General features: G+C 31.0%; 1 protein-coding gene across 1 annotated transcript; it reads right to left on the bottom strand.

Annotated features, from left to right (window-relative positions):
* On the bottom strand, positions 1-13,510 carry pHCl-1 (pH-sensitive chloride channel 1). Its single transcript, XM_068775260.1, has 15 exons — positions 13,437-13,510; positions 11,637-11,726; positions 8,002-8,090; positions 7,683-7,778; positions 6,936-7,000; positions 6,680-6,832; positions 6,386-6,536; positions 5,813-5,953; positions 5,256-5,330; positions 4,145-4,297; positions 3,369-3,583; positions 2,502-2,552; positions 909-971; positions 482-604; positions 1-212 (listed from the first exon to the last, which is right to left on the bottom strand). Exons 2-15 carry the CDS (start codon positions 11,714-11,716, stop codon positions 66-68), a joined length of 1,602 nt encoding a protein of 533 aa, XP_068631361.1. The 5' UTR covers positions 11,717-11,726; positions 13,437-13,510; the 3' UTR covers positions 1-65.
* Positions 13,511-14,319: the final 809 nt, after the last annotated feature.

The raw sequence follows: 14,319 nt of genomic DNA on the forward strand, positions 1-14,319 counted from the left end.
ACTATAAATCGTCCATTTCACAAAAAGCAACTTGCAGCAGGTAGCAGGAGGCGTTAGAGGCAGCATTAAGAGAAGGCTTTATAGTGAATAAAGAAGAAGATTAGAAACACCGCGTAGGCAGTGGGGAAAGTGATGCGAGCTATGACGTCGATTGTCTTCGCCACGCGGATCGGGTGCGGAGGCTCTTTTTTGCGGACCTGGACGAAACATGGCTGAAAGAAATTAATTTGCAAATAAATGATGGGGGCGAAAATAAAAAGACATCCTACAAAAATATTCTTACGTGGTATACATAAATAAAATCAAACAAAAAAGTATATGTAATGTGTGTATACTTGACGTTCAAAATGGAACTATCAATGTCTAATAAACTCATCGTAAAAAGCCGATGAAATTGATGTATCGTATAATGTAATATTGTGAAAAGAAGCTGGTTGAAATATCTGTCAGTGTTAAAATTCAATTCAAAAAATGTGTTTACCTCGGCAACACCACCGTTGTTAGCGGTGTGAGTGCAAGAGCCAGGGGCCCCAGTGCACGTTGCACACGACACTAAATCGGCAGCGCCCGTAGATTCACGTTTTTTGTCACCCTGCGGTAATGGCTACAGTAAAATCAACATTTCTATCGTACTGGTTACTACATAAGATAAAATGATTAAAGTATGGAATTTATGAACGGGTATTTCTAATCATAATAGCACTTAGATATTTTTGTTTAACAATGGACCAATGGTACAAGAATTGTTTAAAGAGTAAAATGTAAATGACAATTTAAATGCTACTTACAGGCTGTGAAGATCCGAAGAGGCATTGAAATGAAAATGACGAGTTAGTTTGTGATATCAGAACAAAGGTGATAATGCAGATGGCGTATGTTTGGGGCGAACATTTCAGTGAGCCACTTACAGCGCCACTGGGCTCCGGTTCGCGCGGGTCAGATTTTGCCCAATGGAGGAATGCCATCGCCTCCTATTTAATGAAAATTCTGGTATAATTTACGCGAAGCTGAAATTTTAGTTTTGGTTTGTTCTTCTAATTGGCGGAAGCTACATTCGGCAAAGGTGTAAGCTCTTTGATGTTGTCATTCTAAAATATCGATATAACAAGAAATTATTAAAAATGTGCGATTTGGTGAAGACGAATGAATACGAGTAATCGAAGGCTATCAGTTACGTATTTAACACAACTGTTCACCAATATTGGTACAGTGTCTACAACAACATCTAAACTTTTTGTAGCGATAAGTTTATTTATTAATGAATATTATGTATTTCTAGTAGCAATACAATATATTGCTACTGCAGTAAAATGTGGGTACAGATATACTAAATTAGTTTTATTTATTTATTCAATTTATTCAAACGTTTTTATAAAATATTTGTGAAATTCTGCAAGCATACAAGACAAAAATTATAACATCGGTTTGTATTTTTTAATCATAAGTAATTAAGTGTGGTAGTACTGTACGAATATAAGGCGAATTTTTAATTTCAAAACTACAGTGTAGATTATTAAAAATATCTAAATACTATTTATTTGTATTGCCCAACTGAAGTTTTGTGCTCGGTATGGAATTCATAAATACATATCTACAAAAACAACATTTATCATCACCATTGATAGATTTTATGCAACAGTTATCTTTTAAAAGTTTAATTGATTAAACAAATCTTAATAAAATTGTAAAAATAATATATAATAGTTATACTTTGATTTGATAACCAGTAGACACATGTTTTCAATTGGGCACTGTTTAAAAACTCCTAGTTATTGACTTCAACTAGATTATAAAATTAAAGTATTAATAACAATTTACTTAAAACTATTACGAAGGGCATAAATAAGAACAATATAATCTATTTACTGGAAAAGCATTTTGCCAAAGAGGTCTAGTTGAAAGCAGTAAAGAAAAATAGCATTATAATCTACTTAGACTTTACTCCTGCTTTATAATTACATTTGTTAATAACGACATCGGTTATAATACTTGGTCTGTTAGACTTTGGATACTCTACAACATGCACAATACAAGATTGTTGGTTAAGGAATATGGTACTGACAATGTAATCTGTTATATTTCTTTACTCTTAGCGGTTCATAATATCACGCTGTAAAATTATGATCCGCCATTTCTGTATATCTGCTATGGATAATAAGATTTATTTTTTTACAAAAAATAAAATGAAACAATTATATTTAATAAAAAAATTCGGCGGAAGAATTATGTAATCGATTAAATATTAAATAAAAAATATCTTGATAACTTTATTCAAACGATTCTACATTTAAATTGCAAATATTTTGTTTTATTTTCGTTAAAAAATAAAGATTTTTAAAGTAAGATTATTTTTTTTATCTGACAGAGGAACTTTAATACCCATTAGCTGAAATATACAGTTTCATAGTTTTTCTTTTAACTTAACAATAAAAAAATAACTGATAAGAAATATAACAGTATCCAATCCGGAATGTGCCAATGAATATGGCGAATTTTCTTACCAAAGGGCTGGCCAGTATAATGCCAATTCTGCTCAGAACTGCGGGCAATCGCTGTGAACACATTATACAGACAATTTGTTCACTCGTGACAAATGGTCTACCGGTGCACATTAGTGAACATCGACTATATTGTTGTGGCCAAATACGAACAATTATAGGTGAACGAGATAACAGCGAACTCTCTAATCTTCCGAGTTTAACTATCTTTGCAATGTTTTCTTCATAATACATCCCGTTTATGTTAAAAAATAAAAATGTTAATGGCCACACCAAATAGTCAAAACTATGGTGGTGATGTGATAAAGAAACAAAGATGATAAAGAAAAAGAGGTCCCTTGATCGTGTTGGTAATAAAATCCAGTTAAAATCATGCAGTTATAAAAAGGATTATACATGCTGGAAAATCAGAAATAGAAGGAAATAGGTTAGCAGGCTATATTGTATGATATAAAGAAAACATTGCAAAGAGTAGAAGTAAAAAAAAATATATTTAAATAATAACTAATAAGAACATAGTAATATAGTAGTCCATATTGTTTATTATCATTAATTATCGTTTTCTGATACTTTTTATGACAAAACTAAAATTTATTTTTTATTAAAAAAATAATACCCATCTAAACTTTAAACATTTTTTAAAGATAATTACTAAATTTTTAAACGTTTATAACAAGAACATAGAAAGAGTTTTTATGGATTCAAAAACATTTTTGGAACATTGCAAAAGCCATAAAGTAATATTGTTACGTTATAAGCTAAAAGGGTTTTTAATCCAAATGGTCATAAAGTGCAATGCTATCAGACATGTACTTATTAATTTAAAAATTAATTTAACAATAACATTGAAGATAATGCAGAATGTATTACCTGAGTGACGGGATTTTCGCCTGGTCTGTAAACGACGTTGTGAAGAGGTCGTTTCCTTCCCACATAATTGACACAGACAAACTCTAGAAGTGATGCGTAGATAAAGCACATGCAGACCCCATCCCACACATTCATCGCTGTGAGGTTCGATACTACAGGCAACGTGGATCGGAAACCATTGGACGTCGTAAAGAAATTCAACATCGTAGTAACGCCTGTACCAGAAATAAATATTTGTTTTATTTTATTCATTACAAAATTTACTACAATTTATTAGTTATAACTGAATAATCAATTATTCGTCAATCACATCATGTAACTAAATAAGAAATTATTATCGAAAATATTAATGCAATAGGTAGTAGACTCCTGACAAAATAATTGCTACTAAAAAAAGTTTAAATAGAGAACAGGTAAGTTTAAGTAAACCAAATTTTGTTAGTTCCTGAGATTATTTTTATCTGTTTATAGTTATGCTGTAAGAAAAGTTTCTTCTTTCAAAGGTTGTTCCGTGCTTTTTATAATTCATGCTAAGTCGTTATTATTAATTTAAACGGGAATTAACATAAAGCGATACTATAAAGCGGAGAGGAAAAGGTCGTCCACATTTCTACACGTTTTGCGAATAACTTACTTTTTACTAAAGAAATATATCCTACTCAAGGATCATTTCAAATAAAGCAAATCAATGTTTACTGAATTATCAATTTGACGGATGAATTTTTTGAATAATGATTAAATAAAACATTAAATGCGCAACAAAAAGATACACCAACCTATCATAACTCTAGCAGGCACTGCATTCCATTCCAGCCAAAAAGTAATAAACGATGACGTCACCAAAATGATTCCCGGAATGAAAACTGTAGTGAAGTAAAAGGATCTATCTCGCGTGAAGATGAGATCCACTTTCAGACAGCTGTAATTACCTAAAAATATGAAGCAATATCTAAACAAGGTGTTCCTTGAACAAAACTACGTTGTGTTTGTGGCAAGAGATAATTGTATTCTGCTTAACAATAAAGCAAAGGTAACCTGCAAATGGAAGATTCAGCGTGTTATGATCACAGCAGCCACGTCTACAGAAATAGAAAGAGAGAATAGATGAAATGCAACACCGAGTATGTTGCAATAGCCAGCCGTTTTACCTATCATGGAACGAGCTGGCACAGCGTTCCACTCCAGCCAGAATGTGATGAAAGAAGAGGTCACCAGAATAATTCCAGGAATAAAAACAGTAGTAAAGTAGAACGCTCGGTCTCTTGTAAAAATTAGGTCCACCTTTAGACAGCTGTAGTTACCTGTGAAGTTATAATTTTGTCTAAAGTTGGAACAAACCAACAAACAAACCAACTTTGTAACTAAATTGCTACGTACAAAAAAAATTTAGAGTTTCAAAAAAAAAAATATCAGAATTAAAACGGACTAATTCCAAATAACTCCGTTCAGTGGCCTTGTTAAACGGAAAGTTATTGCTACATACAAATGATACACACAAACTAATATATAAAAAAATAATCATTCCGTATGTAAGAGTAACGCGTGTTGTGTTTTTCAGTATTTCAGAGCGCATACTCTTCAAGTGTCAATTTCTGTTTACATAGAACAAATAGTTAAACTATATATCACGTGCAATGACACAAAATCGTGCATAGGAGTTTCTAAGACAGATGACAATTTGTTAAAAATAAATTTAAATGTCCATGAGAGTGAATAATGGAACAGCACTAGTACATACTGAAGTATAATCTTTTTTGCCAGTTTTTGTTTAACGCCATTTATTTTTATCACACAACAGCGCATTTACTCACACATAAGCGGTGAAAAAACCTTTTTTAAAATTTTCGCATTGGACAGAATAGTTTTTGTCCAATGCTGTTCAAGTACCTTGCTCCTCAAAGCGTCTCTGGCAAAGATTACATGTCAGCTCTTCGTCATCTTCGTAAAGTGAAATACCGTCAGCTGCTTGCAAACATGTTAATAGATTCTTACATTCTATTCTACACCATCATTTTTAAATTATTAAACAGCAACAAGACACTATACTAGTAGAATTGATAAAATGTTTTGATGAGTATGTCGCTACCATGCGGATGAAGTACACATAAACATCAATTCGTTTAGCTAATATGTCGAAGCAGCTAAACAATCAGACATTTAGCCTAACACACAACTAATTTTCGCGTAACTAGTAAAACAATAGATGAAGTTTTAGAATCAACTTGTGACTTAAATCAAGACCAAGCTGAAAAGAGTTAATCAGAATGTTGAACAAATTTTTCAATTTTCTTTTTTATTTGTGCAAAGTATAAATGTATGCTTAAACAAAAAGAAAAAGGTTATGGGATGAATGATCAATATAAAGGAGATAAAATAAAAAGAAAACAAATTGAAGATGTGTAAGCAACGGTATTTATTGCAAAGACTAACATATGCGACTTTACCTCTCCAGCTCGCCTTAATAGGACAGGGTATAGTTTGATTCTGGATGAGGTATGCGTTAAGGGTGGTTAACGAAGGAGATTTTCGTAGTGTATCTTCGTCGTTCTTCCATACGTAAGTAATAGCAGACTGCTCATACGATACTGAAATTAGAATAACATTTCTCTATTTCGAGATCAATAAAATAAATTCTGGCACAATATTATCACAAAATATTTAAAACGATCTTATTAGGGAATATAATTTGTAATTGAGAAAACCGAGAAAAATTAAGTGGTATTAAAATAATGGTTGATATCCATTACCAATACATTACCTTGATGGAGACATTACCTTGGTTATCTATCTATAAATGTTAACCTAACATTAGATAACGTAATATTTTAAATATTTTTGGTAGCAACTATATGTTTACTGTTTAAATAACATGATTAGTCTATCTATTGATTCTGACAACTATTTATTTCGTATCATGAAATAACTAATGTTAACTATTTGCTACATATTATTTAACTTAAATGCTTTATCAAATATTATTAAATATAATTGGAAAAAACTATGAAAATTTTACTCACTACTTTCTAAAGCAAATGAACACAATGGGTCGTCGAAAGGGAATATGTTGAGCCGCCCCTGACAGGACAAGATAAGATGTCGTCGCATTAAATAGTTGATGGTGCCATTGCGATAAATGCGCAATGCGAAGTGCATTGGTATTATTGGATCCTGAAATACAACAAAAGGCTAAGATGAGACAAAAAGTATTATGGAATACATGAATCGTCCATTCGACTCGTAAGCAAATAGATTTTAACTACCATCTATTTTAATAAGATTTACGTTAACAAAGCATTTCCATAATTTCTAACCTTAAAGTCACCATGCATTATAAAGTATGTATCCGGCAGCCAGATGTCTTCGTGGTGATGAATCGCATTCAAAAAGTCATAGTGTGATTGATTGGAGTATCGCAGTCTAGGATCATACCACTGTTGCTGAAGTAAAAATTCAACTTCGTATTTCTGTGGATTGGAAATACGTAAACAGTTTTAATTGTAAACATACGAGACACTAAATGCAGCTTTGCGTGTAAAGGTAAAAAAATAGATAGTGTAACAAACTTACAAGACTAGATTCGTCTGGAGATGCTAAACTAAGAAGTAGCACGCTAACATTTACGGTGAGAACACCTGAAATAAAAAATGAAATAAGAGGTAAGATATCTACTTAATTATTTTATATTCATTATTAAATCATAAAGATTATCAAGAAAAAAATAAACGCAACATAATCCTGAAAGGAAGTTTTGCTTTAAAGGAAAAAGATTACTTACACACAGCGTTAAAAGGTTAAATCAATTAATTATTCATGCTTTGTCAAATTTTGACCTTGGCAATGAATCAAAAATGTTTTGTAAGATTAAGAAATTAATTTTAGAAGAAATTATATATATGATGCACTAAAAGATAAATTACTTTTGTATTTATTGAGAATCAATTCAATGATTTGTGTTCCTTGTTTATGAAAAGAGAAAATCATATGTAGTTATGAAGCGTGTTTAAAAAGGCAAATTTAAAATGTTTTCAGGTATGTTTTGTTACTGTTCAAAATTATTTCAAATACACCGTTTATTAAAGAATAAGCCACAATAACGTTTAAAATAAAATTGTGCTGTTTCTACATTCAATATCAAATGGGTGCGCATATAAAAACTAGTGATTGTGGAGTATGCAAGAATCAATATCTAAAGCAGAGTAACTATCTACCATTGAGACAATATTTTTAATACATATTGGAATTTAGTGTGCAGTAAGAATTGCTGTGAACGTATAGTTAAAGGATTTCTCTTTTCAGAAACAAAAAACAACACACCGCGATTGTGTGACCGCGGCCGAAGCGACGACAATCCAACTTTATCTTTCGTTAGACTATCATTTGGCGAAGTTAGGCCACAACAAAAGTCCGGATCTGCAACGTTATATCTTAACTTTATATTTACTGAAGTATGAGGTTCAGATTTAGACCTCACGGTATTAAAGAACTATCGAAACACTCAGGTAATGTTAAATATTATACTTAAAGACATTTTATTACATTCACGGCATTTATGTTTAAAAGATTTCATTGAACTTTTTTTTTACTTAAATAGTTATTGTGGACTTTAAAAACGTCCATGTAATGTGATATTTACCATCTACTGGAGGAAGCAGTCTTTTGTCATAGCGGGAGTTTTTTAGAAGGTTGTCCAATATCTCTTTGTCCGATTTTCCCGCCGCAAAGCTGTAACATACATCAATGTTATTTTTAATAATTTTCCGATTTCTCCAATTATAACAATAGATTTAGTACAATTGAAGATACTCTCTTTTATGGTAGTAAAATAAAGCGCTACAGGAAGTTTCAGAATAATTATGTTATTATTTGTTCGTTAAATCTATTTCCTTCGTTGCACTTAATACACTCCAGTAGTAAATTGTATCGTATATCTACGAGTATTTTTATATTAGAGATACCTGTACCTGTCCTTACTCATCACAATATCTCTGGAACCATAAGGCTTAGAGATTAGAAATTTAATAGAAATATTCCTGTCGCGGAGATTAGCGAAAACTTATTTTACGAAATAAATACGGAATTGAATACGGTGTAGCCGTACATTACTCGGTAGCAAATTAGCTATGCAATCGCCCTTTTAAAGTTTTTACACTTACAAACTATTACTTGTATATCATAACCTGTACACCTATTAGAGAAAATTTCACGAACTCACCGCACCATTTGAAATGTGTGCCAACGTTTCGTATTATTAAGTCATATACTTAACACAGTTACGGCGCAATAAGTCGAGCTTTTATATCGATTCTTGTTTCGCTGTCGTGGAAAATTTTTAACTGAAGTTAATGTACGATATCAAGCAATAACGTGTACTAGAATAGATTACAAATACTTAGAAATTTATTATCGAGCTTTAAACATATGGCGCTGCTTGGGTTTGTCGCACGTTTATAACTATTAAGGTTTATTCGGAACTTTTTAAATAAAATGAACGGTGATAGAAATGTTGACGACTCTATGTTTAGGTACACATGTTATTAACAAAGACAAAATACTCAAAATAATTATGTTTTTAAACGTAAATTTTTTGGACATAATTTTGTAATACAATTAATTATTTTTTAAATATTTTTTATCTGAGCTGTTACCGTTTGTCACTTAATTATTTTGTACATTTTTATATACAAACAAGTTTTAAATAAAAATAATAATACTTACCCATTGTATTCAAGGTATAGTAATACCAAGTTGTACCCTACATGTGATTAAAAAAAAAATATTTTTTTTCGCATCATAAAACATTTATGAGCGTTCTGTTTATAATTACGTTGATTACTTAAACAACACTAATAAAATATGAACTGCGTCGCACAGCTTCCCTTGATTTTAATAAAAGTTCTCTTAACTTTGTTACTAATTACTAAATGTATACCGGTAAATTCATCTTCGTTTAGGTTATTTCTAAGAAAACCATACATCTGTTATCATACGCGCTACCTATAATTATTAATTCGAAGTGTCCTTAAAAGATAAAAAAAAAAGAAATTTTAATTTTCACTGTACCTTCTCAGTACTTATAATAAAATGTATTATTCCACAAAAACATAAACGTTTTACGCAGGAACTGTGACATGCACAATATAAATACCAGGGACAGAAACAAATTCTCTCTACCAAATACTCTACTTCATTGTGTTAGCAAATCTTTCTATGGGTAATATATTCGCTTTTACGATGTTAGAAAATGTCCCCTTTACTCGATGAAAACAAATTGTCAAAGACTGTTTTTTGGTGTGCTAACGGTTACTATATATATTGGAAATGAAAGAAGATAGCACACCTTGAGAATTATTTTTTCGCCTCCAGGCTGTTTCAAACTTCATTAAGTGTTATTATTTAAAAAAAGTCATAGTCCTGCTGAGCTTTTTTAGTCATTCGAACAGAAGGTAGACTTAACTTTACGTCAAGTAGTGACATAATTTATCGCATGTTGAATAAAATTTATTAAATATGGTAAAAGAAATTATCTTTATAACCGTTCTATTTTTAATAATTCTTTTTCATTGATTATTGTTTTATTGTTAACTTTTAGCATTAGTTTCAATCGTAATTATTTATTCTCACGGGAGTTTGAGATTCGACTAACATAATTTCATATTCGCAACCGAATGATACTTCACGACTACATTTTAATTAAAAAATATAATAATATTATAATAATATTATTATAAGAGTATCTGGTTTTAAATTCAAATGTAGAACATCCGTTCAAAAAAAGATTTCCGCAAGTTAAGTACATTTGCTCTTTTAGTTTTTTAAGCGTTATGTTGTTACTTGCATGACTCACTTATGCTTATGTTTGAAGTTATTGGATTCTATCCGTGACTGTTTCATTTATGATTCTTAAGTCATATTTGCTCCAGAGAATCATGGCTAGTGACTCGTCATTGATTTATAGTTCTGACAAAGAGAACGATTTTAGTATATTAGTAAAATGGACAAATGGTATAAAAAATATTCAGTTAAATATAGTATATATCTAGCGATAAGCAAAAGTGTAAAGTGTGTGTGTTAATAATAAACAATAGTTTTAATAACAAAAAATGTAAACAGGAACTTAGTTTTTTCGCTCACTATAGTAGTAATAGCACACAATTCATTTATAGTACGCTCATACATTGATAGATAGCTAATGAGCAAATGAAACAATAAAAAGAAAGCTATAATAAAAAAACCGTGAATATATGTAATTAATTTAAGTTAGTGAACTCATAATTAATAATGTACATTGTATATTAATTTCTAATGCGGTTGTCGGTGCATGTTTTTAAATTATTACAGGTGTGAGGGTCTATAAATGGAGCGAGGAACTTCACGCTCGAGCGGTGAGGCGAGCACGTTAAGTCCGCCTCGCCACTCGCCGCCCATCGATGCTCTCTTCACCTGCTTTTACAATATTTTCATTGCCACTCTCATAATTTGATATAACATTTAAATAACACAGTACGAAAAAAGTAATATTAATTTCTTTATTTTATGTGTTTGCCTGCAGATTATTTATATGTGCAATGAAAATGTAATTTTATATTCTTTAAAAAATATATGTAGTCCCGCTGAGTTTCCTTCACTTGTTCTTCTCGGGTCTGAGGCATTTATCAACCTAATTTCTACTAGACTTAACTTGACGTCAAAATGACACGATCTAACTTACGAAGTTGAATAATTGTGAGTGGGAGTAGTGAAATGATTTTTTTCAATTTCAATTGAAATAAATACACATAGGCATAGATATGATCTATAAAGTAAACTTCTAATTTTGTCCAATATAATTAAAATTTATTAGCAATGTTAATTTCTATTATAGTTTTAGCGTTTATATATAATGCGTAGTACCTACATTATAAATCGCTGAATATTTACTGTAAATATACTCAAGAAAAAATATGAAACATTATACAATGATAAAACAGTCGCAATTACTGAAGACAAAAGACATACTGCTGCCCGAGTCGTTTTTACAGATTCTGCGTGATCCAGGAGGCAGAGCACAGAGGGCGCTTAGCTTAAAACCTCTTTTAAGGTAACAAAGGTGGCGGACTAATTAAGAAGTTATGCTCAGGCCGCTACATACTACAATTTCACTGTATTAGATGTGCTGGGAGTCCAATGCTACACAGTAAACCGATTGTGACGGAGGGCCGCGCTAAGTCTCCAGCATCTGAATATAGTCGTGATGTATGGGTTGTAATGGAATATATTGAATGTGCTTACATGTCGGACGTTAGTGCAGACACACAGTCGCGCATGAGCAGGAAGGCCACGGCGCATGCCGCCACGCATGTCCAACCCATATTAGGACATCTGAAAGAGAAAGAACATTTTTTACATTAAAATATACCTTGACAGAGCAATACGTAATATAAAAACCTAGAGATATGAATTTGCGCGAGTTGCTCACACTAAAACAATAAGGGGCTGTTTATAAAATACCTGCTCTCATCTTACCCACCTCGTTGTCATACTATAATCTAAGATTATTTTTCTAACGATAAGGAAATTTAAATAAAATAATTAATAAATGAATTAAATAAATAAAAAAATCATTAATATTATTCTTCTTCTTATACATCTTGAGATATCTAATAGACATTGAAGTATCAAGATATCGGTGAACGTCAGGTTTTCTTTTAACCACCCACCATGTTACCTTTTGTTATATTATGCGATATCTCTCCTACGTCCTTCAGAGCGAATGTGATTAATAAACGGCTCCTAATATTTGGAAATCAATTATGATTTTTACGGCACAACTCGCATCTTTTGTATATGTAATGACGGTATATAATGCTTTAGGTATTAGATATTTGGTGCATCTTAAAATTGCTAAATCTATTTGCAAACATTCTGCATTAAAATTTTCCTTTAAACTTTTATTCTATTTTATATAGGCTATATTAATTCTCAAATTATGAAAATATTCTTGACAATGTTTTTTTTCTGCATGATAAAATTGCATGTATAATTTTCTTTACATTTATGAATATTCTACTTAGAAACAATAGCGAATGTTCATTACACGATTTGATGTCATGACACGAGGTTGACTTTGAGCGTTATATTTTTGTTTTACAACTGAATGTGGCCTAGTTTTAATTGACCGAAGTTATTGTAATATAAAAAACAATTTATTCATTTACATTACCCTACATATAACATTAACTAAGGTTTTTATTAAAAGATCACATTTTTATAAATTAACAAATACTTATTACTAAAAGATTTATTTTGCAAGAAACATTTTTGGTATTCTATGTTGTATGCATCTGATGTACGCATCTGGTGTAAGTAAAATGAGAGAGAATGATTCAGGTGGGAGACGTCGGTGGATTGCACTTTATGAACTTTAAATAATTAAGTATAAACTTATATGCGAATTAAATTAATTATTGTTCAACAGTATAAAGAGTAAATAAAATTAATCGACATAGTCCACCAGATTAGCATATTGAAATTTAAGTGCGAAAGTCACATAGCAAGAAATGGCCTCTGAGACCTTAAGTTTCTAGAGTTGAGACCACGGACCAGCAAGCGCAGCGGCATATCCACCCAGAAGGTGGAAAGGCGACCTTGTGAACGTTATCGGTAGATGCTTCATACTGACCGCTTTCAACCGGTTCTATTGGAAATCTATGCGGAAAGCCCGATTCAACGGTGGATTTTTTATAAGTGAAATGGTGATGATAATCATGACAATGATAATAAAGTCAGCATAAGCACTTTAAATACGCATCGTTCCATTACAGTATTTAAAAAGGTTTTAGAAAATTAATAAAACCAAATTTTTAAAATTTGTCTGAACTTTTTCTTTTCAGGAGAAAATTTTAAGGTTTTTAATTTATTGAAGTTACTGTATTTTTAATATAAAGATCGTCCAATTGCCTTACTCGGTCATGTAAATGAGTAAAAATAAGCATGTTCGTGAAACGCAGAGAAGAAACATTGTGATTTAAATCTCTAAGCACCCAAAAGAAGTTTATATGCTGCAAGTATGTTCTAATATTCAACCATTACCTTCCTGCTGCTTGCAAAGTTTTTTCGGCATGTGGAGAGATGTTTAACTCGCCCACTTCTTCAGCGTTAAACACCACATGTCGCAAAGAATATCTGTAAAATAAATGAGGATCTTTAGATTTTTATTGTTTTAAATAAAGAAAGAGGAGCAGATTTAGCCTTGTTTAAATTACTAATAATCGCAAAGCAAACATTAATAATTAAAGTTCCATATTGACTCATTTACATATTGAATTAAATAAAAAATGTATACAGTAGTTTCTTATAATCAAGGAGTACGTCGCAGTGGGAATTGCAAAATTGTTGCTTTTGTATGACTAGTTGCCATTGGTGAATGCCTTTAAAATAATTAATGAATATTTATTAATTTTCATTTCTGTTACTAATTTTATTATAACGTTACTTTATTATTTGTTTTAATAACATAAAAAAATCTTTTGGATTTGTTTTCTTTTCATGAATAAAATTTTTATTGTAAATGTTTGCATTTATTGTTTTTTTCTGCTCTGTATTTATTTTTGTTATTGATAAAAATTTTTTAGTCATAAATTACAAATGGCATTTACTGTATTTTAGATCATAGATGGCTATGCCAAGGGGAAAAATTGTTGGAAACTTCTGCAAATTCATTTAAATATGATTAAGTCGTATTATAAATTACTATACAATTGATTTCCCTTCACAAAAATATTTTGTAGCGTATTTTTAGTATTGTTTTTGCTTATTGTTAATTTGAGTATTATTGGTGTACTACTTAACAGGTGCTCTAACAAAAGAACAATATTTATTTAGTCGGAGCATTAACTATATGTATAATATGGTTTTGTATACAAAAAAACCTGAATGCTTGCTTGGTATGAGTCACTCTTTGTTCGTTGTACCA

The sequence above is a fragment of the Battus philenor genome, unplaced genomic scaffold (assembly GCF_028537555.1).
Source record: "Battus philenor isolate CCGP_79_NKW_IND1 unplaced genomic scaffold, ilBatPhil1.0.hap1 SCAF_8, whole genome shotgun sequence".
NCBI lineage: Eukaryota > Metazoa > Arthropoda > Insecta > Lepidoptera > Papilionidae > Battus > Battus philenor.